The sequence below is a fragment of the Equus caballus genome, chromosome 11 (assembly GCF_041296265.1).
Source record: "Equus caballus isolate H_3958 breed thoroughbred chromosome 11, TB-T2T, whole genome shotgun sequence".
Lineage (NCBI taxonomy): Eukaryota > Metazoa > Chordata > Mammalia > Perissodactyla > Equidae > Equus > Equus caballus.
Genome location: NC_091694.1, coordinates 51,010,756 through 51,037,992, shown reverse-complemented (window position 1 = coordinate 51,037,992; position 27,237 = coordinate 51,010,756). Strand labels below are relative to the sequence as shown.

Sequence of the window (27,237 nt, the reverse complement as noted above, 5' to 3'; positions counted from 1 at the left end):
TTGTCCCTCCCCCCAACCAAAGAAGTCCCCCACTCAAAAATAACAGCACACAGAAAGGAAAGTATAATTTATATGTACAACCAATAAACCTGATACAGAAGAGGGGATTGGGACAGACCAGGAGTGAGTGTGAAGAGACTGGGAAAGGGGCATCAAGAAAGTGAAGGGGCAGCGAAGAGGAAGTGGGGGGTTCGCCATGCAAACTGCCACTCTCCCCGGCCCCTCCTGGGGAAGAGGATGTGCCCGTGTCTCTCCAGCCTGCCCTCCACTATTTTGCTCTGGTCCCAAAGGCAAGGCAGTCCCCTGACTAGGCCCCCTGCCTGACCCACTCAAATTTAGTCTGTATCCAGGCCTTCAGGAGGGAAGGGAGAAGCCCTCCAAGAACCTGAGCCCCAGAGCTGGGGACTTCCCCCATGTCTGGCCTGTTGTGTTCACTCCCACCCTTTCTAGGTTATCTGGGTCACTAGGACAGATTGAGAAGCTCCTCTTTGGCTTGAGGGCGTACTGCCCAACCATTACTCTCTTTGTAGGAGTGGTCCTTGGTCCCTAGGGAGGGGAGAAGATTCCCAACACAAGATGCCGGTACACAGGAGGTAACTGAGCCAGTGAACGGCGCCTTTATTCTGAGGCTGAACAGCAATTGACTCCCTCCCTTGTAACTGCTCCACCCTCCATTTGGGGAGAGGAAGGGGAATGAAACATGCAGCCACCCCTCCTCTCCCGTTCCTCCCTCCCAGGGTTCACTGTCATCCCTCTCTAAAGTCCCCCTCTTCTCTTCAAAGCTCTTTTCCCCACCAAAGTTCCTAAAGGCCAGGCAAGGCTAATCCCCCACTTTTGCAGGAGATGGAGCTTATATTGCAGGAATAAAGACTGGGGAGGCTCCACCTCTTTCCTCCCCACAACCAGTAACTGGGAAGCTGTGTATGTTTGGCGATGGGACATAAAGGTATTTGGAAGACCCTGCTAACCACCTCCCACCCAGACCTCTTCTCACCAGTGTGGTCTTCAAAGCATGGTGGGAAAGGTGCATAGGAGCGGAGAAAACAAAGGGCCCTTGCTGAAGAGTGTTGTTGTAGAGAGGGGCAAAGGGGCTCCTAGCCCAGTGGTGGCCCCAGGGTTGGGGAAGGTGGAGGGTTGGCAGCAGGCCCCAGAGCCTGAGCTGTGGGTCGGCCTCGGGCACGGGGCCTAGGTGAAGGGCAGGCCTGGGATCCGGTCAGTCGTCTATACAGATCACCTCCCCGGCTCGGGGCTCCTTCCGATCCAGCCCGTCTGACACCAATGCCGCCACCATTTCCTTCTCCTTCTTCACCAGCACTGGAGGGCCGTTGGTGGCGGCTGTTTGGGAAGGGGGTGAGGAAGGGTCAATCCCTACTTCACTCCCAAACCACTTCCTGACAATTATATGTTCTTACTTCTAGGTCACCTCATGCCACTTCTAATTTTCCAGGGCAGGAGTGGAAAGACCAGGGTGGACCCCTCTCCCTGAGATCTTCCTCTGTGCTGCGTGATGGAACACATGTTCTGACCCTCACTATACCCCCCTTCCAATTTCATATTCTCTTTCCCTGAAGTAACCCAGATGGAGGCGGCTCAGGCAAGGGATACTAAGCCACAGAACCACTGAAACCTGGATGAAGTTTTTGACAATTGGAATGGAAGAGAAGAAAGCGATGGGAAGAACAAAGCCCAGAACAGCTCCATTCTGTAAAACACTGGACTGAAATGAGATGGGCTGGAGCAGTAAAAGGGTAGCTGAGCAGGGATGAAGCTTGGAAAAGGAGGAATGGGAGAAGTAGGGAGCAGGAAGTCGCCAGCTGACCTGTGATGAAGGACCCTGCAGGCATCTGGCTGTAATTGGCGCCTGCGGCGGCCAGGGCCCCTACGGGTGCGGCGCTGAAGGCTGCCCCGTACCCCGGAGGTGTAGCGTAGGGACCCGGGGGGAAGGCCTGGAATAGAGAACAAGCTGAAGTTAGAAGGTCCATAACCTTGAGAGGAAAAAAGCTGTAGGGGAAACCTACATGGGCCAAGCTCCAGAACTACTGAGGGGTGTAACACAGTAGGGAGACTCAAGACTGATGACTGTGTTCAAGCAAATTGTTTTTCCATATTATAAAAGATTCTGATGGAAGTGTTTATACGTGTGCAGGAAGAGTACCAACAGGGAAAACTGGAGTTATGGGGAAAGAGGGTTACCGGTGTGGGGTGAGGCTCTGTGCCCTTGCTGGCCAGCCGGCTGAGGATGCTGCGCTCGGACATCTGAAGGCGGGCTGCGATGGGGGGTATTCGGGACAGCGTGGCTGGCAGGCGGGTCACGTCCGCCTTCATGTCGCTCAGCAACTCCTCCAGCTGGTTCAGAACTGGGGCCCGGGCCACGGAGAAAGAAGGGCAAGAAAAAGACAGGGAAAGGGAGAGATGGAGCCAGGAAAAAAGATGAGGAGTCAGATGGACAGATATAGTTAGAAAAAGAGAGAGAGGAGGATACAGATGTCAAAGAACCAGAGACCAAGAAAATGTAGTAGACAGAAAAGAAAGTGACTCAGGGAAAAGGAAAAAGTGTCAGGTAAAGAGGCAAAGAGACCAGATCACCACAGAGGACAGATGGAGAGAAAGAAGAGAGGAAAAGGGAATATGGAGGAAAGGGAGATGGGGAGGACATTGGAAGACATGGGGCGGGGAGTTGTCAGAACATCCCATACTGGAGGAGTGAGGTTTTAGGGTTGGGGATGATGGGGAGGAAGTAGTCAGGAGGCATGGGAGGTGGTAAGTGGTGTCAAAGATTTAGGAATCAAGGTTTTAATATGTAAGGGGGGAGGGAGGTTAGAGGGTCAGCATTACAGATTCAAGGAATTAGAACAGGAATCAAAGGGGCCAGGAGTCAGTCACTACATCAGATAGGATTAGATGGTTAGAGGGCTTTGGAATTTAAATCTATTAATATCAAGGTAAGAGGGTTTGGGAGGAAGGGTCGAAGGTCAAAGGGAAGTTTCATGGGGTAGGGTCAGAGGGTAAGGGGTGGTTTCTGCCTCGTGGGGTGAATGAGATATGAGGAATGTGATTTATGGGACTGGGGTAAGGATTTTTGTGGACTATACACAGGCCAAGGCCCCGGAGAGGGTGCTATTAGCAGTACGGCAGGAGTGTGGGTCAGCGAAGAAGTTCCACCCTGTGGAGGGGACGTGGCACAGTCTTACGGAGTTTGGGGGGGAAGGTCCCTCTGTTAGGCACTGATGTGAATGCTGTTAGGCATGGATGAGGGTTGGCTGTACAAATTCTAGAGGCTAAAAACCAAGGGAGTGCCAGGTGGGTTGGGGTGGGGTTAGAGGTCAGAGGGGGGTGGTTCACAGGGTAAAGGGGTCACAGGGGTGGGAAGATTTTGAGGGGTGCGGGGTGAAGACTTACGCAGCGTTGTGGGCCCTCCCCCGCGCGGGGCCGCCGCGGCCCTTACCCTTGTGCAGGACGGCGTTGGCCGGCTTGTTCCCCGCCAGCGACTCCTTGGAGAGGTGCTGGTGGCTCTCGGCCAGGCACTCGGCCTCGGCGAAGCGGGCGTGGAGGGCCATGGCGGGGTGCGCCGGCTCCTGCGACAGGTTCAGGTAGGCCGCCCGCCGAAGCTGCTCCTCGATCACCAGCGCCTGCTCCAGGAGCTGAGGGCATGGAGAAGGGGGCGGTGAGTGCAGGGATCTGCAAGCAGTGAGCAAATAGATGGGGGCACAGACACGGTGCTGGAGATCCACACTGCCCTCACCGCTGGTCTGGAGTGCCCCCAGATCCACACCAATACTGACTGTGAGCCCAGCATCGACCCCAATCCAGACCACAGTCCCAAACACAAGGTTCACTCTGGTCTTGGCCTCAAGTGTTGCCACCACTCAAGGTGTTACCCTCCCTGCATTCCAACCAGATCTGGTCCCACCTCTAACCCGAGACCCACTTCAACACTATTCCTTTCCTCCCTGAACCCCACCTTGAATCTCCGGGCCAGGAACTTATTTTTCATCTCCAGAAAGTTCCCCTTATTGGCTTCAGTTTTAAATGGCTCATTGATAATGGCAAACTGAGCATCATTCTGGATGTCCTGCCACCGTGCATAGCCATGGCTGCCGAGGAAGGAAGGGGACCATCAAGGAATTTAACAGGGATGAGCCGGGCTGTGAATACTTCTTCCTTTTGGCCTTATCTCCCCAAAGTGTGGCATGATCCCCTCTTCCCTGGGTGTGGTCTTCTCTGTAGTTTCCCTCCCTCGAGGCTGAGACCTTTTTTTTCTTGCATTTGTATCAAAGGATACAGGACAATCCCAGCCAGAAGCCAATAGTCATGTCTTCGGTGCCAGATCTCATTGAGTTTCCCCGAGGAGATAGCTGCCCGTTCCTCATTCTGCCACAGTGTGTGAAGCTCTTAAAAGAGAATGGAAGATGAATGAGGCATCAGAAGTTTGGGAACCATATCCAGCCCAAAAGACAGGTACAGATGAGGGAACTGAAGAGGGGGCAAGGACTATGAGCCCTTTAAGAGGAACAGATAAAGATTAGTTTAGGGGTTAGGAGTAAAAGTAGCTGCCAACAAGGTTCAAGTTAGGATTCAGAATAAAGGTGGAATTAAAGACAGCTATGGAATTAGGAGTACACTTGAGGAGGACTGAGGGCAAGGATCAGAAACAGCATGCACCATTTCACTGGCAGTTACTTGGAATTAAAGTAGCAGGAGGCCTCAGGCAAAACAAGAAACCCCATGAGCATGAGCAAGTCCCAGTGAGGAGCAGGTGGAGGTGAGAATCCCCCCCACCTGTGAAGCCACCGTCTGCAATATTGAACATGAACCGCGGCTTCTCTGTCTTCTCCTCACGTCGACCGTTGGACCGTGGCTCGTCTCGAGGAGGCCCAGGTCGAAGCTCCCGGTCCCCTTTTACATCTTCTGCTATGGCAGATGGAGCAGAGCTCACACCTCAGGACAGTCTCCTCCCAGGTCCCAACACTACTCCCTGTACTGTACTGGTCTTTGAAACAGCTACCCACCCAAGACCCAGGCATTTGGTCCCCCAGACTCCACCTCCCCTGATTCCCTCAAGGACCCAGGTGTCCAGTCCTTCCACCCATTACCTCTCTTGCCCAAATCCCCTGTCTCCCCCTCCGGCCTCTCCCTGTGTTCCTGTCCGTCCAACGGCTTCTCCTCCCCCCTCTCTCCTGGCGTCGACTCGGTGGCTGTGGGAAGCGGGTAGGGGACAGGAAGGGAGGATGTCACCCTCATCCCCTGATGCCAAAAGAGGGAACCCCCAAGTTCTAAGCCCTCCATCACCCCGAAGGCCAAGCACCCACCTGACTTCTCTCTGTCCCCCCGGTACCCAGGTTCGGGCTCCATCTCTCCAGGTATCCCTGGGATCTCATCCTCTAAAGGAATCTTTCTTGGCTCCAGCCGGTCCCCGAGTGATGGGGCTAGGCTGGGGGCATCAGCCTGGAAGAGAACAATGGAGTCAGGATGAAGCAGAGGGCTCCCAGATACCTGACCTCCAAGACCCCTCTACTCCCTCCCCTCCAGGGGAGCCAGGTAGTCACACACCTCTGTCTCCATCTTCTCCCCAATTTTGCTACTCTTCTCTGGCTTCTCCTCCTGGTTTTCCACTTCATCCTTCTCAAGAGGTGTTCTTATGCCATCTCCTTTCTCACTCGGAGCCGGAGTAGCTGCAGGGAGAAAGCAGAGTGAAGAAGGCAGAAACCCCGACCCTGACACCAATGCTTCTGCATCTGCCAGACACCAGCCCTATGTCTATCTGTCCTGCCATCCCAAACCCCAATTACCAGGTTTAGAGGTGCAAGGACTGTTTGTAGCAGAAGCCTCAGGGGTGGTGGGAGTTGTTTTGGTAGGAGAGGAGGCTCTGGAAGAGCGCTTAGAATCAGCACTGGGGTCGGGCATCAGCTCAGGCATCGACCAGCGCCCATTGATATGCTCAAACTCCTGTACCTAAGGAGGGCAGGGGAGTTTTAGGGACATGGATCAGCTCCAGGCACTGGACACGTAGGGAGCTCCAGTGCCCTCTGTCTCATCTCGCACCAGCCTGAGTCCAGAACTCAGGGATGTAAGGCAGAGAAAGGACAGGGCCTAGGTGGCCAGCTTGACTCTGGGTGAGGGGAAGACTGATACCTTCTTCTTGACGAGAGACATAACTCCGATGCGGGTCAACACTTGCTGGCGACTCAGGCCCTCCCGAGGGACCCCATCAGCAAAAGTTTCAGAACCATCTGCCCCGGGCTCACAGAGATGGCGCATGAACAAAGACACATAAGCCCTAGGGAGCATGGGGGTGGTAGGCCAGTTAGGAGAGCCTTAGGAGGGACACAGGATAGTGAGGGGGGCATAGGGATTATTGACCCCCAAATCCACTCCCCGGGTGCCTCCAAAGGGTCCTCCTCTGGGCCTCTCAATCTCACCATTACCAGCCCTCCAAAGCCTAACTCCCCCATCTGGCCCTCCCTTGTATTTCCACTGTCTTCTTGGTCTTGGTACTTCGTTCCTAGGCCCCATCAGTCTGCTCTTCATCTTTTCCACCAGCTCCCCTGCCAGGTTATAATGGCCAAGTAAATGTGAGGCAAGGACAGCCCAGGCGAGGCTCCTGTCTTAACTGCCTCTCCTGTTGGGGAGGAAGCCCAGCCTCTCTGCTCTGGGCTCGTCTGAGGGGAGGTGGGGTAGGCTGAGCCCACCCCCCAGGAAATCGAGCCGGAAAATGTTGAATGGCAGGGAGCGTGATGATCAGTTGAGTAAGGTCACATCATGTGGTGGCCAAGAGAAAGAAACACCCAAGCTCTTACCCTTTCTTCCAACTCAGCCCCATGTCACCCACACTCACTTGAACTCTTTCTCAGTCTTGCCTCTGAGGTCCCGCACCAGCCACTGAGTGGTGAAGGCATCCTGTGGCGGCATTCCCCAGCGCATCACAGCATTGAGGAAAGCCTTCCGCTGACGGGTGTTGAATCCCAGCACCTGGGGATGGGCACAAGGAGGCAGTGGGTAATGAATGTCCAGGGATCTCATTTCTTGGTCCTTTCTACCCTCGGAGAGACAGCCTCAATTTCCAACGCCCCAGCCTTCATTCTCTCCTTAGGGAAGTCTTGGGGGCCTGGGCCCAGCTCTCACCTCAATGTTGCCCCCAACTCGAGCCAGCAGTGGAGGCAGTGGCTTATCCTTTTCATTCCGGAGCTGCCTCTTTGACTGTCGACGCCCTGGGGGTGTAGGTGACTCCACTTAGTAGGTCCACCACCTCCTCCACCCCTCAGCCTTTCTCGGCAACCCATTCCCACAAGATACAGAATACAGGGAAGGCCTATGTCATGCCCGAGGCGCTTCTAATTTCCTTCCAAGCACTTTCAGAACTACTAACACAGGAGGTCAAAAGAATCAAGTCATATTAAAAATGAGTAGCAAATATTTGATGCTAGCAAGATTACTGGTGGGAACGTAAAATGATGTAACCTTTCTTGATCTATCATGAAGGCATCTAAGCCTGCTTGGTTATATACTCATAGTTGTGTGCTTTTAACAGTGGACAGATCATGAATATTTCTTACTTTTTCTTATCTGCAATCTTTAGTTTTTCTAGAAAAAAGCATTTATTTGTATTTTTTAAAAAGTGGGCTTAAAGAACACTGGGAAGTGAAATAGGAAGAGCTGCAGCAGTAGGTTAGGAAAACATGCCACCTTCAGGACGCTCATCAAAGTCTTCATCTTCCTCCTCTGATCCCACTGAGTATTCTGACTGGTTATCTGTGAGGGGAAAGGTCTCAGCGGTCAGTGATCGCTCCCTGGATAAGCCCGTTGGGGCCCTTTCTACCTAGATGCCTCCCCTCAGAGACTTCTGCACCTTCATTCTGGCCTTGGGCCTCATGGGGATGCTGGATGACTGCCCACTCTGACTTTTAGGCCACATATCCTGAACCAGGTCCACTTACCACCCACCTTGTCTCCGGGTGCCTCCTGATTCCTGCATATCCCACTCTAAGCAAGGATGCCTGGGTGTCCACATCAGTCCTCTTCAACCACCAGATAGCTTAGATTGCCCGCAAACCCACCTGGCCTCTGGGTAGCTCCTACTGACCCTTCCTAATCTCTCTCCCCTGAGCAGGGAAGGCTCTGAACTCTAGGCCTCTGTCTTTCCATCTAAATGCCCCCAGCCTCCTAGCCCCTCCTCCGCACTCTTCCCTTCTTGGTTCCTGCACCTTGATCCTCCTGAGCAGCATCATTGTAGTTAACTTGCTTGCGAACCCTCTTGCCCTTGCCAAGATTCCGGGCTAGGTCTTCCTGCTGCTGTTCATAGTGATGCCTCAGCAGCTTCTCCCAGTAGTCGGGATCCACATTCTCCTCCTGCTTGATGATCTCTCGTTCGATCTCCTCAATCTGAAGAGCAGCAGAATGAATGCTGGCGTCCTTTCTCTTCACCCAGTGCTGCTACTGCAACAAAATCGCTATTCTCTTGCTTCCTAGATCTCCTCAACTCTGTGTAAGTTTTCCGGACATTGTACATTTTCCTATCTCTTACCTGCAATATGCTTCTCCTTGTTATTTCCCTCTTTCCTAAAGCTCTCCTCTAGTGTCCTCTGTGGTGTTCTCACTCTGACTCTGAAGGTACCCTTCCATGTTTATTGGTACTTTCTGTGCCTAACTTTTCTCCAAAGTCTGGTCTCACCCATTAGACCAAGAAATTGTTTGAGGTCCACTATTGCCTTTTCTTTACTGGGCACTATGGTAAGAGATCAGATAAACAAACAAGAGCAAAGGCGGGTCCTTCTACTTCAAGGTCCAGTAAAGGACACTGCCCTTCACAGATGGCCAGGGATAGACAGTATCTGACCCCAAGCCTCTCACCTTGTCTTCCTCCCGCACCACGTACTGTGCCACCTTGAAGGAGCTCAGATACTCGTTCATGTTCTGCACGTCAGTGTCCTCAGTTGCATCCTGGTTCCGGTCCAAAAGCCGAGCGATGGCCTCATTGTCATAGTGAATCACGCTGCTGTCCTCTTCTTTGTTCTCCCCTGGTGGAGATGGGGAACAAGAGGGACTCTCCAACCAGAACCTCGAGCAAAACTTTAGAAAGGTCAGAGGAAAACCTTCTACTCTGCTTCCTTTTCACAGCAGCTCTGGAGGAGAAGGCCCTTTCCCTGGGGATCTATGTAGAGATTTGTTGTTTTCAACCCTATAGGTAGGGAAAGAGGCCAGCCTTCCACCACAGACTGCAAAGAAGAGATTTTCTTCAGAGATTTCAGAAGAGTAGTGCTCATGGGAGAGCAGCTTTCAGCAGGGGGGCCTGCTTTCAGGGAGCTGCAGAAAAGACTCTCACCCTCATTTTCATCCTTGAACAGCTCCTCGGTGCCAAATTTGAGGATGTCATCCAGCTCCTGCTTGGACATGGAGCCCGCCTTGGAGCCCAGCCCAGGCCGCACCACCAGATGTGTCAGCATCATCTTTCTCTTGGCCACTTGTGTGATTCGCTCTTCCACTGACGCACGAGTCACAAACCGGTAAATCATCACTTTGTTGGCCTGGCCGATCCGATGAGCGCGGCTGAAAGCCTGCAGGGGCAGGAGGTGGGGATGGGCCAGGGAGGTGCCGGCCACATGCTCGGGAAAGGAGGCTGGCAAGGAAGGGTCTTCTACTATCCAAGACGTTTATTTGTGACCCCAGAACATGACACCCTCCACCATGACCCATGTCTCCTTGTGAAATGGTACAGGGGCTCCAGGAGGCAAGTTCCCACCTGGATGTCATTATGGGGGTTCCAGTCAGAATCAAAGATGATGACAGTGTCGGCAGTGGCCAGATTGATGCCCAGGCCCCCAGCTCGGGTAGACAGGAGGAAGCAGAATTGTTGGGCCCCAGGAGCTAGGAAGTAAGAATTGGGAGATCAGGCTTTTCTTGTACCCAGCAGTTCTCTCCACCTGCTCCTAGATGTTCCCTGACTACAAATAACTGTGCCCCCAACTCAAAAGCCCAGGTAGCTAATATCCTCCTAGGCCAGCCACCTCCCATCCCAGGGACCAAGGCACAGGTTTCTTGGGCCTCCATGCCCACCAGGCACCAAGGCATCTCCCCCCACCCCCGCACCATTGAACCGATCGATGGCTTCCTGCCTCAGGGCACCGGTGATGCCACCATCAATGCGCTCATACTTGTAGCCTTCGTAGTCTAAGAAGTCTTCTAGCAAGTCTAACATTTTGGTCATCTAGAGCAAGAGAAAAGGAAAGAGTCCAGAATGATGAAGCAGTCGGATGCACCCTGTCTGCTCTATGATCTTTTTCTACCTCAACCCCAATCCTCACACTTGTACCCCTGCCATGTCATATGCTCTCCTCATGCTGCTTCCCTGACACCCAGCTCTTCCTCATCCCACATTAGTGTCATACTCTCTTGATTTAAGATCTTTTCTCCTAAGGCAGAAGTTCTCTGAGACCCATGAAAAGATTTCAGGGAACTCTTATGAACCCCGTGAAAATGTGTACAAAATTATATAATCGTATGTGCAGTTTTCTGGAGTGTGGATCCATAGATTTCATCAGATTTCCAACAACTCTGTGCTCTCTTCCTTCCCCAATAAGGTTAAGAAATAGTACCAAGACCAGAGACCTCCCTGAGAAGGCAGATGGCTCATTCTCCCTTCTCCCCATTCAGCTTAAAAGCAGCTGACCCACAACTTGCAAAAGCCTTAATTAAGAACAGGGATCAGAAGCCAAGATGAACTTGGCTATAACAGAAACTCCTAAGGGTGTAATCTCCTAAACTCTCATACTATGGCAGCCACAGGAACAAGGTAAGGGATTAATCTGATGATGAGAAAGAGCTACAGGGATGGGTCACCTGCGAGAAGATGAGCACTCTATGTCCTTGCTCCTTCAGCTTCCGCAGCATCTTCTGTAGCAGCATGAGCTTCCCAGATGCCTTAATAAGTGCCCCACCCTCATAAGCTCCACTGGGGAGTTTTGGGGACTCCTGAAAAGAAGGGATGAGAAGGGATGATGACGGGGTCAGGAAACGTGCCTCCATATTCTGACTGTGCCTAGAAAGGTAGAAGCCCAGATCTAGCCTCCAGACCTTTTCAATTCCTACTCTTCTCAGAAATCCAGTCCCTAGTCTCCCAGCCCAGCTCAAGCCCTGTACTCAACTCCCTCCACTCTCGGACAAGCCAGGCACTGAATCAGTTCCCAGGTCTTGTACCTACCATAGCAGCCACAGGAAAGAGGTATGGATGGTTGCAGCACTTCTTAAGATCCATCATGATGTTAAGCAGCGACACTTGGTTCCCACCGCCTCGTGAATTCAAGGCCTCAAAATTTCGAGTCAGGATGTACTTGTAGTATTTCCTAAAGAAACAGAAGAGACATAATAAGAGGCAATTATGATGTTGCACTTGGTCACCAACTTTTGGAAAGCTGCCACCAAATCCCCAACCCCTAGTCCAGGTAGCCTGCCGTGCATCTCACTTCTGCATGGGGCTCAGCTCCACTCGAACAATGAGCTCTGTCTTGGCTGGCATGTTCTTAAAGACATCAGCCTTGAGCCTCCGCAGCATATGTGGCCCCAGCAAATCATGCAGTTTCTTAATCTGGTCTTCTTTGGATATGTCAGCAAACTCCTCCAGGAAGCCCTCCAGGTTACTAGTAGCCAGAAGGAGAAAAGGAAACGAACGGGCTGTCAGGTTCTTTGCCCCGACCTCAGGCTCTACTCTTCACTTCAGATGAACCCTCTGCTCACTCATCTTCTCAGCCTCTCCACCTCTCATTTCTGCAGACTACCCTAATGAGCCACTTACTTAAACCTCTCTGGGGTGAGGAAGTTCAGCAGGTGGAAGAGCTCCTCCAGATTATTCTGCAATGGAGTCCCTGTCAGCAGCAACTTATGATCTATCTTGTAGCCATTGAGGACCCTGAAAAACTAGAAAATGGAGCAAGGAAAGGCGGGAAAAAGGGCCCATCAGTGGCAAGTGGTTGGCCCACAGTATCAACTTTTTCCTGCCTCCAGCTCCCATTTCCTTCAGGATCAGAGGCCCCAAATCCCTAGTCCTCTCCCTCTTCCAGCCTGGACTTCTCCCCAGAGGAGACTGCCTCCCGGGCTACACAAAGTCCCCAGAACTTTAGCGTTTAGGACTAGGGCAAGTAGGAGTCCACAGCCTCAAGCTTCTGAGGTCTGGGTATCTCACTCACCTTGGACTGATTGTTCTTGAGCCGATGGGCCTCATCTACCACGAGGCAGGCCCAGCGGATGGAGCCAAGTGCTGCCTGATCAATGGTGATCAGCTCATACGATGTCAGGAGAACGTGGAACTTCACTTGTGCCTCCCTCTGCCAAGACAACCATTGTCCATTCAGCTGCCACCTGACACCCAAGCATCTAGATCTCCACCCCCATTCTTCACCCAGACACCCATCCTGACAGGGATTCCCAAAGAGAGCCAGTTATCCTGTCCTCTAACTTTGACTCCATGCAGGGATTATTCAACACAGCCCCTAAACTTCCACCACGTGTCCAGTACGGACAGGTCCATGTTCGCCCCTTGGAGTACCTGCTACATCTCCAGGTCTGGAGTGCAGAGGTGTGAGGGGAGGTAGAGGAAAGGAGGGAGAAAGCTGAGTGGGGAATAAAGGAACTGAAATCCTGGTTGGGGCAAAGAAGTGACAGATTTGAGGGTCTTAGAAGATATGAGGTAGACGGGCTTACCTTCATCTTAAAAGCTTTCTTGCCACCTTTGATAGCGTTGTCTTCAAACGAAAACTCATTCTCACGAATGATGGCCCGGCTGTCCTTGTCACCGGTGTATGTCACCACGTAGAACTTGGGGGCCCACATCTGGAACTCCCGCTCCCAGTTAATGATGGTAGAGAGTGGGGCGCTCACCAGGAAGGGACCCTTTGTGTGGCCCTGGGAGTCAAGGGTAGGGGGGACCATTAGTCTAGGCTCTTGGTGGTTTACCCCAGTCCTCTGCCTGCCACGCCCTTTCCCCCAATCCTCTGCCCTCATCCTCCACTCCCACTTTCCCCAGTCCAGGCTAGGCTTCAGCCTGGCTGTCTCCCTCAGGGGCCCTAGAATCCAGCACCTCCTTATAGAGTGAGTAGAGGAAGACGATGGTTTGTATGGTCTTGCCCAGCCCCATCTCATCAGCCAGAATGGTGTCAGTGCCCTGGGCCCATGAGAAGCGTAGCCAATTCAACCCTTCCAGCTGATACATGTGCAGTGTGCCTCCAGTGGCTGTGATAAACCGTGGCTGAGTCTCATATTTCACTGTAGGCTGTAGAGTCAAGAAGTCAGAAAGCTCAAAGAAACTATCAGCTGCTCCTTTGGTCTTGGCTCCTCCTCCCCCATCCCTGGCACTGATATCAAGTTGGACTACAATTCCCTCTACTGTAGCCTGAGCTTATGAAAGTTCTAGTTCTCATTCCCTCCCCCTCATTCCTTAAAAAAAATACCCAGCAGTACCACGGGGAAGGAAACTGGTGCAAGAGCCCAGTGTGCTGCTATCTCTAGTGGCTTTCTCGCTCTGATGCCAAAATTCCTGGCCATTCTTGGGGCAAGGCTGAATATTGAAGGAAGAGCTACTGTTCAAAGAGGCTGTTGAAACTCTGGGAAGTTCTGTCAGTAGCCCCCAGGAAATCTTCAATCACCATGGTTCCAGAAATGGGAGAGAGGCCAAGTGAGAGGACTTACATCATTAGTAGGAGAATTGGGAGGCCCATCGCCCTGCAGCTCCTTTTTCTTCTTCTTATACTTGCGGGGCTGGGCAGGATCCTCCCCCATAATCAGTTCTCTGGGAAAACAGTGGGTCTGAGTGAGGCCTGGTCCTTGGGATTCCCCCCACTCCCACTCTTCTGAACCCATTCCAGACCTCCCTCCCACTTCCCATAACCTAGATTTTCTCACATTTCCTTTCTCCCAGGCTTTTTACTCTCACCCCTTGGATTTTACCTCTAGAGCCAACCCTCACCACTCCTGAACATTCGATTCCCCACTACTCAGGCCAGATCTTATTTCTGTTCCTCACACTGCTTCTTTACCAACCCCACTCCAAACAACTCAGCCCAGGCTGCTACTGCCCTAAATTCTCCATCAGGTCTGTCCCTACTGTACCTTCTTTTGTGCTGGAGGTTTAGCTTTCATAATGCCCTCATCCTCAGACTCCCTCTAACCTATGACTTGGCTCCCTCACCGGTGTCTCCAGTAGCTTTGCTTATGGTCTTCATATTCAGGGATGTTCATTTCATCTTCCTCCCATGTAGACTGGTCATATGGCAAGTCCCTCCATTTCACTAGATAGTGGTAATTCCCCTTTTTATCCACACTGTGGGGTAGGAGGCCAAGAAGAGGAGCAGGAGGAAAAAAATAATATGGATCACAAATAGAAAGAAGTCATATAAACACAATTATCAGCAAACATGCAGAATTTGTCACCTAATCTTCAGTGGTGGGCCAGTGGAAGGGAGTTTACAATGGGTGAAGTACTACTCTAAGTTTTTCAGGATAGCTTCCTAAAAATCAACTATCACAAACCATCCCTGGGCTTCAACATCATTTGATCATCCAATCAGTATTTACTAAACATCTACTACATGCCAGGCACTGTTCCAAGAACTGGTGATTGAGCAGTCAACAAAACAGATAAGTGACCCTTTTCTCACAGAGCTCACATTCTATTGGGGAAGGCAGCAATGAAACAGAAAAACAAATATATTTGTAACATTAGGCAGCAATAAGTACAATGAAGAAAGAATATTAGAAACACTGGTTTGGATGAATCACATTTTCCATGTTTTGCTTTCATGCCCCGATCCCCAGACTTGTGTGTCATTTCTTAGGCTAACAGAGATGAGAAGAAACAAAGACAGAAAGTCAGTGCTGGGCCGGACTTTCCTCCTGGTTTCTCTCATCCCCAAAGAGGAAACAAGGCCCGAAAGGCTGGGGGTACAGCAGGCATTATCCAGTTAGATCAATTATTTGATTAATCAACAAATACTAACATGGGGCCATAACCACGACCAGAACAGCGGCATACCCCAGGAAGGCCTTCCTGTGGACCAAGATTCACCTGTGGTTGATGATACGGTGGACAGTCATCCACTCTGGCTTGATGCCAAAACGATAGTACTTCTCCTCCATCTCAGCATAGTGTGGATCTTTCACCTTGCGCTTGTCACTCTTCCCATCATCCTCACCAGAGCCATAGTCCAGGGGTGGGGGCTCATCCATGTCATTCTTCCGTTGGTAGTTTCGGTACATTACCAAGTGGAAGATTTCCAGCTGATGGGGCACAGAGGGAAGGGAAAGAGATAGTCCCCAAATCCAGAGAGGATAAAAGGGGACAGGGGAGAGGCCAGCAGGGGGAATGGCATGGGAAAGGAGCTATGAAAGAGGTGGGATGAGAGACATACTAAGTTAAAGCAAAAGCAGGAGAATGAATACAGTGAGACAGAACAGAGTCAGGGCCTGGTGGGGGTGAAATAAGCAAAAGGAGGCAGGGAATAAGGTTATTAGGACTGAGGATATTGGTAAAACATGGTTAAAGACAGATAAGAAAGAGATGGAGTTAAGGAAGGCTCTATCTAAGGGAAGAAAGCTAATGGACATGAGAGAAAAAGGACTGGAGACCAAGAGAACCACATATGGAAAATAAGTGGGTAGGGCATGAGGCTGGAGACCTGAAATGAGGGAAAGCAAAGGATAGAGAAGAAGAAAGAATAGAGGAGTGAGACACAGTGAGAGAGGCAGTGAATGGGGTCACAGGAGAGGGGGAAAGGAGAGGCCCTTGTACCTGAAGCTCCTTGGCCCAGGAGCAGTGCCAGTAGGACAGTCCTACCCACTTGACAAAGAACTCTCGCTCTGATCGGCCTTGAAGAGGACGGGGGGCTGGGGCATCTGGATTCCCGTCTGCTTGCTGGGGGGCTGGCACGGCCACAGGCGGCTCCCCCCACCGCCAATGAAGGATCTTCTGCACACGGCCTTTCAGCACAGGACACTTCGGGATGGACACACACGAGGAGGAGGAAAGAAGGAGGCAGAAAGAGCCCATCATTAGAGTAGGAGGATAGGAGTCCCACAGGAGAATTAAAGACTAAGTGTGGGGGAGAGTAGAGAAAGAAAGAGCTGGACATTTGGGCCCAAGAGATAGGGAAGGAGTTGGGGCTGACAGTAAACACGAAGAGATGGGTACACTCACTGTGCATCGGGGACACAGCCATTCCCCATTGGGGATGTCAGGCAGGGGTGGGTTGAGACAATGAATGTGGTAGGAGGAGATGCAAGCATCACAGCACAGGAGCTCCCCACCATCCTTGCACACGCGGCAGTACTCCATGTGATCGTCTTCTTCCTCCTTCTCCCCTTCTTCCTCTCCGTCCTCTTCGTATTCTTCCTCTTCCTCCTTGGCCTCCCACTGTACCCCCTCCTTCTCCTAGGAGACCAAAGACAGACACAGAGACAGGTAGAAGAAAGGAGATATGGAGTGAGACTGGAACAAAGAGGCAAAGACAGGATTCCTAAACCCTAGAAGTACAGAGAAGATTGCTGGGAATGATGGAACAGAACACCTCAGTTTCCTGTTGATTTGGGGGGGAAAAGGATGGGGGAGGGGAACAAACTAGGATCCTGGACACTTAAACATCTGTTACTGAGAAGCCCAGGCATCTGGGATAGGAAGAGGACAACTGGAACCAAGGAGAAAATAGATGGATGGGTCCCTGAGGGCTGCAAGATTTTGGCACCAGGTACTCACACAGTGGGGGCAGCTCCATTTGCCCTCAGGAGCCCGGTCAAGCTCAGGATCAAGGCAGACGAGGTGGTAGGCACGAGGGCAGGTGTCGCACAGAATAATTTCCCCACCCTGCTGGCACACCTCACAGTAATCCTGGTGATCCGTCTCGTAGCCATCAACCTCCTCCTCCCCGGCCACTGCAGGACAGCCCAGGACTGTCATATACCCCAGTGGAGGAAAAGGGAACAGAGAGAGAAAGAAAGAGAGAGGGATGGGGGAAGGGAGAGAGAGAGAGAGAAGGGTTGAATAAAGAAGTCAAAATTGAAAATAAGAAAGACAACGTAGGAATGAGAGGAAGGCAGGCTGATAGGATCATATACACAATACCCCTTACCCTTCTTCTTCTTCCTTCCTGGCCGGCCTCTCTTTAGTTTCTTGGTACGGACAGGGCCGTCAGGCCGGCCTGAGGCACTGTGGACACTGCCACTGTCCAGGTCTGACTCCTCAGCCTCTGGTTCGGGGCCCTCGTCACTCTGCAAAACATACTGCCCATAGCCCCGTGGCTGTCAGGGAGGCTGATTTGATTCCACTCCCCTCCCTAGGCCTCTGGCTCCCGCTCCAGCTTCCCTCATGGACCTCTGTGTTTGGACCCCAGAGCCCTTGACCCCTCGGGTGTTAGCAGACAGGGAGGGGCCACTCACTGAGCCTCCCTTCTTCCTTTTGCCACCCAGCAGCCCTAATTTAATTTTGAGTGGTGCCATCTTCTTTCCCCGAAGCTTCTTGCGTCCGTCAGGCACTCGGGGGCTCTTACTCCGCCTCTTATGGCCTGGACCTGAAAGAGGAGTGAGGGTCAGGAAGAAAAAGCAGAGATCATGACATCCTGGAAAAATGGAGGTCACAGTGGCCTCTGGACTCCTCTCTGTGGGCTATGGTTTCACTGAGACCCCTTCCTGGAAAGCTTTTCTCCTACAACAATCAGGGCTGAGAAGATAAAAGACGTCTAGACTATAATTTGAGAACATGTGGTTTGGAGGGTGGGGTGACAGTTGTTTGAAAAAGAGGGTTTCTTACCTTTGCCCTCTTTGGTTTTGGCTCTTCGGATGGGTGGGGGCTGGATATCAGCAGCAGGGGGTGGTGGAAGGGCGGGGGGTCCGGAAGGTGCTATGGGGGTGGCCGACGAGACAGCAGCTGACACCTGCTCAGCTACAGCTGCGGCCGCTGCGGCCGCTGCGGCCGCAACAGCAGCTGCTGACCCCTTGAAGGGGTTGTTGGCGCTGAACTCTCTCCACTTGGCCCCAAGGATGGTCATCATCTTAGACATTGGGATCTTAGGATTCTTCTTAGCAATTAGGGGCCTGTAAATACAGAAACAGAAGATTCGGACCCTTCACAGATGACCTGGGAATACTGCCATTTCCCCTCATCAATTAAGTCCAGGATTCCTGGGTGGTAAAAATATGTCCTATTAAGAATAACATCAATTTAAAAATAAACAAATAAAAAGTTTAAGGAAGGAAAAAAAGGTCAGAAAAACTATAAAAAAGAAAATAAAAAAGCAAAATAAAATTTAAAGTGCAGAAGATAAAGAAGGATAAAACAAAATGAACGATGAATAAAAATGCTTTACTTTTGAATACGACTTTACAGTTCATAAAACACTTTCATATGTATGATGTCTTATTTTGTCCTTACAAGAATAATGTGAGTTGCTATGATTTCCTCTGTTTTCCTAATAAGTTCCATGGGTCCTGATAAAGGGTCTCATCAGCTGGAGTCTGATGGACCGTGCTGGTTCTGCTCTGTGGTGGGGCGCTAAGCTCTTGTGAGGACATAGGTGACCATGGTGCTGACAAGAGCACTATCTTTAGCAGTGAGGTAGGTGAGACCACAGTGCTAATAACAGCTACCAGGTACTGAACATTCCCTAGGGGCCAGGCACTGACTATACTGGGCTTTCCATTCATTATCCGATCAAATCCCTGTAAGACCCCTATGAGGTACATACTATGATTATGCCTATTTTACAGATGTGGAAACCAAAAACCAAAGAAGTTAGTTGCCCAAGAAGATACCAGGACCTGAACCTTAGCAGGCTGCCTCCAGAGGGTTGAACGGCTATGTTAAAGTGCCTGCTCCCCAGAATGCATCTCTGCTATTCTCTATTCTATTTGGGGAGCCATTGAAACTCACGTCCTGCTGCTGGTAATGCATCCTCCATTATTACTGGGGCCTAAAGAAGGGGGGAGGACTTGATAACTGAGCACAGGAAACTGAGGAACACTGATGTTATCTCTCAGCTCCAGTCTAGAGAGCAGTCATACAGGAACACGCAGTGCCATCAGTCCTCACCATCTTCTGTCACTAGAGAGTTCTCTAACCTAGCACTGGAATTATGACCCCCCGGTGAAGGGTTTCTGACTAGAGCCATTGGATCCTTAGGAGTCCAGGAATTCCCTGAAATTATGCGTCAAATTTTGTGTATGTACTGTGAATTTCTCTGGAGAGCAGTTCCTTAGCTTTTATCAGATTCCAAAGGGTCCAGGGCCTCCTCAAAATTAAAAGTGTCTGTTCACAAGGATTCCCCAGTGCTACCGCACCTCATGAACTGGCTAAAGGCTTTGTAGTTGGTGAGCGTGTGGTAATCCTCCTCAGAGAACACATGTTCCACATCCTCCAGGCCCCAGGTCAGAAGCAGAGTTGCTGATGACTTCTGTTCTACCTGCTGGGAGAGACCAGGCTTCAGGGAGGCGGGTGTTGCTCTAGCCCATATCCTGGGCCCCCCACATGCCTCTACCTACCCACCAACTTCCCTGGGCTTTCTGCTTCCTGCTCCATTCTCAGACCAATCCCAGCTCCTCACAAACTAACCTCTCCACTTAGCACTGCCACCCCACGGGCTCTCCCTCCCTCCTCACACCTGTCTTTAGTACTGATTGCTCCCCGTCACTCCCTAATTCTGCTCACCTTTTGCCCCCCATCTCCCTCCCCTTTTTTCCGCCGCTTTGTCTTCTTCTCCTTTTTTTCTCGGTGCTTCCGTCTCCTTTTCCGACCTGGTCCGGTTCCATATTCACTGCCTCCACTCTCTGACTTCTCCCGGTACTCATCTCGCTCAGAGCCAAATTCCTCCTCACTGTCCTAAAGGAGAGAAATAAAAATAACATTTCTTCAGCCCTACCATGAGCCAGAAACTGTTCTTAGCACATAACATATACTCTTTTAATCTTCACAACAATCTTATGAGATAGTAACTAATCTATTTTTATCTAGTGTTTTGCAGATGAGGAAACTGAGGCACAGAGAGCTAAATAAATTGCCCAAGAAGACAGAGGACTGCTGGGTTCTGAATTCATGCAATCTACCCCCAGAGCCTGTGCTTTCAACTGCTTCTCTCTCTTGCTAACGCTTGCTAACGCAAGTCCAAGTCCCGTCAACGACTGGACTCTTCGCTAGGTTGTAGTGAGTGAGGTTAGGGTCCCAGATCCATGAGATACAGGCCAGCAACAGGAAGGAGTGGGAGTCAGGCCTCTCTAACTTCAGGATCTCCCCACGGGAATCAGGACCAGAGAAAATGTAGGTCTCTGAGAATGGGTCTCCTGCGCCTTGCTGTAGAGACAGGAGTCCTTAACACTTACAAGCTTTTTGCGTTTTCGGGGTTTTCCCGGCTTGTTCTCCTTCTGCTTCTTGGGTCCTCGTTTTCTCTTCTTCACACCCAGTGCCGAGGGCAGCAGCCGAATGTCATCCTTGTCTTTGGAGCAGAGAGCACCAAAACACCTAAGCCTCTAGGTTCCCAGTCTCTGTGGCCCCTCAACCTTACCCTTCCTCATCTCCTCAGTTCCCACTCTCTAGGAACTCCGGCATTAACTCCTCCAAACCTTGCCTCCCTTCACTGGATGCAAACAGAGAGTGTTTCGAGTACTCTGCGCCGCTTGGGTTCTGAATGGGAGGTCAGGGGTCAGAAGGGAAGAGCAGCCAAACCACTCCCTTCTGTCCCCTCCTACTAACAAGGGCCCAGGCTCTAGGCCACGGGCTCTGACTGTGGCAGGTCCTTTCAGTCGCCGCCAGGGCTCCTTTTGCCTTCCCCCTCACTTAGCCAGCTGGCATTCTGCCCAGGAACCGGGGAAGCCATGCCCAGCTGCTGGCCTGGCCTGACCCCAGCACTTGGAGTAGGGAGACACAAGCTGGCAGCTCCCTAAGCCAGATGCTGAGAAGGGAGAGCCAAAGGTGGACACCTGGGTTCTCACACTAACATTCTGGGGCCCTGACATCCTTTTTGTGAAGTGGGAGGCTTCTATTTATATTTCCTCAGATAATCAAGTCTCCTGTCACCCCAACACAGCCCTAGAGGAAAAGAAATCCTCAGCCCATCATTTTCACGTCTTGCCCATAGGATCATAGTGTCTGGCTCCTTCATCACACCCTAACCCTACAGGAGAAAGTCTCCACAATTACCTAAACGTTCCTCCTCCTCCCAAGTAGCCTGGAATCCGCCTTCAAATCTATTCCCATATCCCTGCTCCCTTTGAGAACTCAGGGACCCTACCTTTTGTCCCCTAGTCTCAACCCTGTGTCTCCAGATTTAGTCCCAGACATCCTGACCCACACAAATATAAACAGCATAGGATACCCAAGGATACAGGCACAGACACACCCCGCATTATACATTCTCAGCTACACAGGCATACACAGAGACTCATGAGCACAAATCCAGAGGACAGCCTGTACCTGCTTTTAGCAGGGCTAGGTCCCTGGCTTTCTCCCCAGATGTCTCTGTCAGAGAGGCCAAGGCAGGTTCTTCCCTGATGTCCCCCTACCCCATTCACCATGACCCCGTCAGTCTGTGAAGGCTTAGGGGACAGAGAGTTACTCTGCGTAGAGGAAGACACTGATGCCACACAGACATGGGGCCCTGGTTGGCCTCCCTCCCCCAGCAAGCACTAGACTAACCAGCCAGACCTGTCTTGCCCAGGCAGAGGCAGTTGTGCAGGAGGGGAAAGCCTGGGCTTAGCCCAGCCCCTTGCTCTAGGACACACAATCCTTCCTCCCACAACAGCCAAGGGAGAATTAGCCCCAATTAACACCGGAGGCCTCAGTTTCCATTGCCTCAGAATACCAGCACCTCCTTCCTTCAATGCTGCTTCTCATAACTCCAGCATCCTGTGTCCTCTTGTGCAGGAAGACACTCTACGATTGGGGGCAGCGGGCAGGGAGGGAGGCAGGGAGTTCAGAAAGCCCCGGGTGTGAAAACAGAATGGGGACTGTAATAGGAAGTCAGTAAGACGCCATGCCCCCAGCAGCCAGCTCTCCCTAACCCCAGGGACTTCGGTTAATAGGAACATGGAAACGGAGGCTGCCGGGGCAGTGGCAAGGGCAGGCCAACTGGCTAAGGTTCAGGGAAACAGCCTCGTTCACTACCAGCTGGGGGTAGGGCACAAGCCCTGGCCACTCCACTCCCGACCCTAGCAGGAGGTTCCCGAACTGGGGAAGCCGGCAGTGTTGGGGAGAGGCAAAGCAGAATAGTGAGGAAGGGAAAGGGAGGGCAATAAAGCAAATCTAAGTCCCAACCTCTGTCTCACCAGCCACTCAAAGCTGGCCTGGAGCCCAGACTCTCCCACATCCCTGGCTCAGATCTCGGGAAGACGGCGAGGGAGGAGGGCGGGCGAGGAGCGGAGGGCGGGGCCTGGCAAGCCAGAGAAAGCGGGAGGAGTCCCGCAGAAAGCCTCGCCTCCCGCCCGCCCCTCTCTTCTTCTAATCTCACCATCAATCTCTCACACATATATTTATTTTTTCTCAAATTCCCCTCCCTCCCCCACAACGAACCACCATAATAGGTCTACTGCACATGCGTACTGCACGCAGGGGGTGGGTTTGTATTTTCAGACCTTTTGCAAAGAAACTACCAGAATTTTCCGCACCACCCACAATCATTCCCCACCCCCACTCCCAAGGAATCACATCTATATATTATGTTATATTATTTCTCTAGACTTGCCAGAAGGGGGAGGGAGAAGAAATGAGTTTTGGGCTTCCTGCTCCCTTCCCCCATCAACACGAGTGCTATTATTTTAAACGTTTAACAATGTAAGGAGACTGGAGGGGGGGAAGGGATAAAATTGGTCTTGGGTAAGAATGTAAAACAAAATGGTGAGAATCAAAGCAGTCAAAAGGAAAAACAATAGAAACCTCTAATATGGTCAAATTCATGTTCTAGAGGAGGATGAGGGAGGGCAGTCCGGGAAAATTTCCTTAGAGAACGGTTATTTTGCCCACACTTAGGTAGACAAAAATAATGAGCAGACTAAAAATATTTTCCCAAAGTTTTACCTCAGAAAGTCATCTGAGGGGGTGTCTCTGGGTCACTCATTTGACTTGGAGGGCTGAAAGGGAGAGAAAATTGCCCCGGGAGAGAGAGGAGGTGGTTTTTCATTTCAAACAGAAAATTTTAAAAACATTTGACGTTTCTCCTCCTCTGCTCAGAAAGCCAAGAGGGGCAAGGGGAGGGAGGACTGACACAAAGACCCATCTCGACCTCAGCTTCTTTCATGCTTCTCTCTCCCTCACATACCCAAATCCGGGATCAAAAACACCCAAACACCACATTCCAAGTCCGGAATACAAATAGATGAGGGCTGCCAAACCCCTAACATAACCTGACATCCCTTCTTTCCCCCTTTCTAGCACCCCTGCTGTGTTCCAGGCAATCCCCTCCCCACAATTCTCTATTCTTTTTCCCTCGTGCAAGTCTGTGGGCTCTCTGATAACTTTCTAAAAACTTTTTCCTTTTTCAGACAAGCTTGGTGGGGGGAGGGGGGGTTCTTCTGTTTCCACCAGACACACGTCCTCCTGCCCCCCATAAGGAAACACCCCACACTCCCTCAAAGGTTGTCTCAACTAGACAGGAACATTTGCCACATAAGCCACACTGATCAATATGACAGTTTTACAAAGAGCATGTTAGATGTTTTGAAGTTTGGTGCATTTGTGCTGCATGGCACCCAGAGGTCTGGGGGTGCGGATGTGAACACCCTAAAGATGCTCACCTATCCTAAAGAAGACTAGAAATAACTCCACTTAGGAGGGTGGTCTGAGCGAGGCCATTGCTGGGTCGGTCCCCTCTGCCACTGGTGGAACAGTTGCCCAGAGAGTGCCGGTGACTTATCCCCTGGGAGGGGTGCTGAGTGATGGTCAAACTGCAGAACAGCTGGGTGGGAAGTTCACGCCCCCCAAAGTGGTCAGGGTGTGGGTGGTTTCAGCGAGAGAGTGAGTGACAGTGAATGGCAGCCACGTGAGAGTCACAGCTGGGCAGCTCGGCCACCCCAGACTGACGGGGTCATGGGGGGAGGGGGGGCGCACTTGACACAAAGGAGCCCAGAGCAGGAGAAAGGGGGTGGAGTTGGGGGCATCTGGTTTCCCAGACACTCTCTTCCCGCTCCCCAATCTTAAGTGACTGCTCTCCTTACAACGAACTGGGGGGAGAGGGAGTAGAATCAAGTCCTATTCCAGGAAGTGGTCTGCGTGGAGTGTGGCCACCACCTGCCCCTAGTCATCAGCCGCCCACAAACATTCACACGACCCCTCCCCCACGTGCCACCGCACACCCCTGAGTTGGCGGGCACCAAAGTCCCCGCAGGTGGGGGGCTCCGATGGACACCGACTCCCTCCCCCCGCCTTCCCAACTCCTGAGGGTTAGGGCCGCGGTCGGCTCCACACGTAAAAACCCCACTTCACCCCGATCCAACCCCACCGGGGCCGAAGCCCGCGGGGCGCCCGCGCGGCCGCCCCTCCCCCACGCGCCCCTCCCCCACGCCGCCGTCCGGCCGCCAGGGTCTCCGCGGTCCCTCGCTCGGCCAGGGAGGGGGCCCTGGCTTCGCCTCGGCCGTTTCCTGCCTACCCCCTCCCCGCCGAGGGTAAAAAAATCTCCTCCTCCTCCTCCCCCGAAAGCCGCGACCGAGTGGCCCGGTCCGCGCGCGCAGCTCGCGCCCAGCGCTCTCCAGCCGGGGCGGCGGCGGCGGCGGCAGCGGGGGAGGGGTGCGGCGGGGGAGGGGAGGAGGCCTGGCCCCGCGGCCGCCGCCGCCGCCGCCCGGCCCGCCCGGCCCGCCCGGCCCGCCGGCCCGAGACGGCGCCCGCGCCCCGGATTCGCCTCGGCTCGGCCGCGCGGTGGGTGCCTCGGCCCGCGCGCCCGCCGCTCCCACTCGGGCTGGGGGAGTCGGGGCGGCCGCTTACCTGGCGGCGGGGGCGGCGGCGGCGGGGGCAGCAGTGGCGGCGGCGGCGGCGGCGGCGGGAAGAGGTGGCAGCCGGGGGGGCTGTGGCGGTCGCGGCCCCGGTCGTGGCCCGGCCCGCGCCCGAGTACTCCGTCGTCGTCGTCCTCGTAGTCCTCGTCGGCCGCCTCCACCTCCTCCTCCTCCTCGTCGCCCTCTTCTTCCTCCTCTTCTTCCTCCTCCGACACCACCATCTCCTCCTCCTCCTCCTCCTCGTCCCTCAGAGGGGAAGCCATCCTGTGGCTCTGGCCCCCCCACCACCCCCCCACCCACCGCCCGCCCGCCTCCCCCACCGCTACCACCACCACCTCCTCCTCCTCCTCCTCCTCCTCCTCCTCCTCCTCGGCGGCGGCGTCCTCCTCCTCCTCACCGCCTCCCCCAGCCCCCCAAACCCCCGGGCCACCCCCCTCCAAAACCCCCACCCTCGGGGCCGCCGTCTGAGGAGGGGGGCCAAACCACCCCCAGAAATTTTCTTGGAAAAAATTGAAGAGGGACGTTTTTTTCCCCCTCTCTCCTTCCTCCCAGGAGAACAAGAAAGGGGGATTAAAAAATATATATATATATATAAAAGTTTTCGACTTCTCTCTACCCCCCTCTCTGTTGCTTTAAATATATTTAAATTCTGAGGGGGGCGCTCAGAAATATTTCTCAGAGCTGAGGCACTAAGATGGCCGCCTTGAAATTATTTTTAAAACAACCCCCCCTCCAGCACCGCCACCCCCTCCATGAAGAAAGGGAGAGGGGGAAAAAATCCCCTTTTAAAACAAAATGGCTGGCTTAATATTTTCATTTTTCACCCCCCCATTCTCCTCCCTGTTACACCCCCATCTCAAAGCCTCTACCCAGAAACCCACAAATTTCTCCCTTTTTTCATAACTGATTAGTGCACAGATTAATAGAGATATTTTCCTTGTGTACTGAGTGAGTGTGTGTGTGTGTGTGTGTGTGTGTCTATGCGCGTTGGGGGGGGCATGAAGGATTTCTGCATAAAACAAAAATGGCTGCTGTGACTAACTCCCCCCTTATAAAAAAATATTTGAGGGGGGGCATTAATCAGTACTCATGCTCAGTCTGACATCAGCATAAATTGTTAAAGGTTAACTAGTTAGATACTAGTCCAACTAGATTCAAATTTTTTTCTTTTCTTTACTAGTCTCTTCCTCCCCACCTCCTTTCTCTTAAAGAAAAGCTTTTTTTTTTTTTTTCTGAATACTTCAGAAGGGAGTGGTTTGATGTGAAGGTTTTTTTTCCCCTTCAGGCATTGAAAAGGAAAAAGATGAAATATATGTTTATGTATAACTCTGTTTCTACATACCTCGTTGAAGTCAAAACGCGTTTAATTGTGTGCGTATCTTTTAAGTGAGAACCGGTACTGGATTTTTTTTTCTTTCTTTAAAAAAGTGGTAGAAATCCTAGTGACTTTTGGGGGAGAGATATGAATAGATACGATGATTGAGTTTTTTTCAAAGGAGTCCATGTTTGATTCTCCCCTTTGCCCAGCCTTTTCAGTGATTTATAATTGTTGTAAATTTTATCTTCACTCTTTTCTCCTTTACCTCTCTCTCCTGTCCCCCAATTGCTTGAATATAAAATTCATCTGATTTGGGAAATTAGGGGTAAATAGAACAGATTTTTAGAATAAAGGGGGAAAGAGTCAAGTCTGAAGATTGTCAAGTTGTTTTCTCTTTTCTCCCGTTTCAGTATATTTCCCTTCCTTCATGATCTCCAACACTGATAAAGTGGAAGAAGCTGAGGTACCATGAAAGAGAAAAGTAACCAGGACTGAGAAAAAGAAAGAGGTAGGGGGTTACACTTGCATTTTCATCTAACTTTCTGACCCACGATTTCCCACTATACTCCAGTGTTTATCTTAAAAGCGCTACCAGGAATCAGATGGAAGGTTGAAAAGGAGTCCAAAAGTAGCTTTCTGGTCAGATTTGATCAGAGAAGTCATAAAATAAAACTTGCCAGTTGAGCAATGCTAGCAAAAGAAGGAGGGTGAATAGCTCAGGTCTACCCTTTTTCATTCTTGTCACCCTTTTCTTTCTCTAGTTTCCTCCTATTCTTTTGATCTCACTTTGCCCCTTCCCTTGCTTCCCATCCCATGCCTGTGGAGTTGTTTCTCTCCTGGGTTATTTCACTGCCTCTTAAATAGAGCTGCCAGCCGCCCAGCAGCCCCTGCAGTGTTCAGGAGCACCTTAAGAGGCAGGGGTAGGTATGCAGTGACCAGAAAGTATTAGTGACAGAGAATACTATGCAAAGTTTTGCTTA

The 27,237-nt window shown here is 51.8% G+C and overlaps 1 protein-coding gene and 1 non-coding gene across 40 annotated transcripts; both read right to left on the bottom strand.

The window, feature by feature from the left end:
* Positions 1–52: 52 nt before the first annotated feature.
* CHD3 (chromodomain helicase DNA binding protein 3) lies at positions 53–25,296 on the bottom strand. Of its 39 annotated transcripts, none has more exons than XR_011423479.1 (40): positions 24,932–25,296; positions 20,344–20,456; positions 19,676–19,846; positions 19,309–19,433; positions 17,783–18,066; positions 17,413–17,543; positions 17,106–17,256; positions 16,733–16,926; positions 16,178–16,411; positions 15,773–15,976; positions 15,050–15,261; positions 14,174–14,305; positions 13,675–13,774; positions 13,067–13,258; positions 12,691–12,891; positions 12,177–12,314; positions 11,786–11,907; positions 11,457–11,630; positions 11,195–11,336; positions 10,834–10,965; positions 10,084–10,201; positions 9,737–9,861; positions 9,320–9,551; positions 8,848–9,014; positions 8,202–8,379; positions 7,684–7,749; positions 7,123–7,208; positions 6,836–6,969; positions 6,133–6,277; positions 5,790–5,952; positions 5,551–5,672; positions 5,310–5,445; positions 5,094–5,195; positions 4,780–4,911; positions 4,283–4,391; positions 3,962–4,094; positions 3,400–3,641; positions 2,194–2,695; positions 1,820–1,946; positions 53–1,335 (listed from the first exon to the last, which is right to left on the bottom strand). XR_011423479.1 is itself a non-coding variant. In XM_070228104.1 (40 exons), exons 1-40 carry the CDS (start codon positions 25,200–25,202, stop codon positions 1,095–1,097), a joined length of 6,345 nt encoding a protein of 2,114 aa, XP_070084205.1. In that variant the 5' UTR covers positions 25,203–25,296; the 3' UTR covers positions 53–1,094. The 39 variants fall into 39 exon arrangements, 32 of the variants coding, with proteins under 32 accessions (XP_070084205.1, XP_070084220.1, XP_070084206.1 ...); XR_011423483.1 differs by having other exon boundaries at positions 2,194–3,163; positions 3,446–3,641; XR_011423481.1 differs by having other exon boundaries at positions 3,446–3,641.
* LOC111775797 (small Cajal body-specific RNA 21) lies at positions 6,569–6,708 on the bottom strand. Its single transcript, XR_002811777.1, has one exon. It is a non-coding gene; the product is annotated as a small Cajal body-specific RNA 21 (non-coding RNA).
* Positions 25,297–27,237: the final 1,941 nt, after the last annotated feature.

Bases quoted from the DNA above. Each gene is read 5' to 3' on its own strand.
- CHD3 (XM_070228104.1), bottom strand. From the start codon at position 25,202: ATGGCTTCCCCTCTGAGGGACGAGGAGGAGGAGGAGGAGGAGATGGTG. The intron at 11,631-11,785 runs GTAAGTGGCTCA...TCTGGCTACTAG, and splicing joins CTCACCCCAGAGAGGTTTAA to TAACCTGGAGGGCTTCCTGG. The intron at 9,552-9,736 runs GTGGGAACTTGC...CTGCCCCTGCAG, and splicing joins ACCCCCATAATGACATCCAG to GCTTTCAGCCGCGCTCATCG.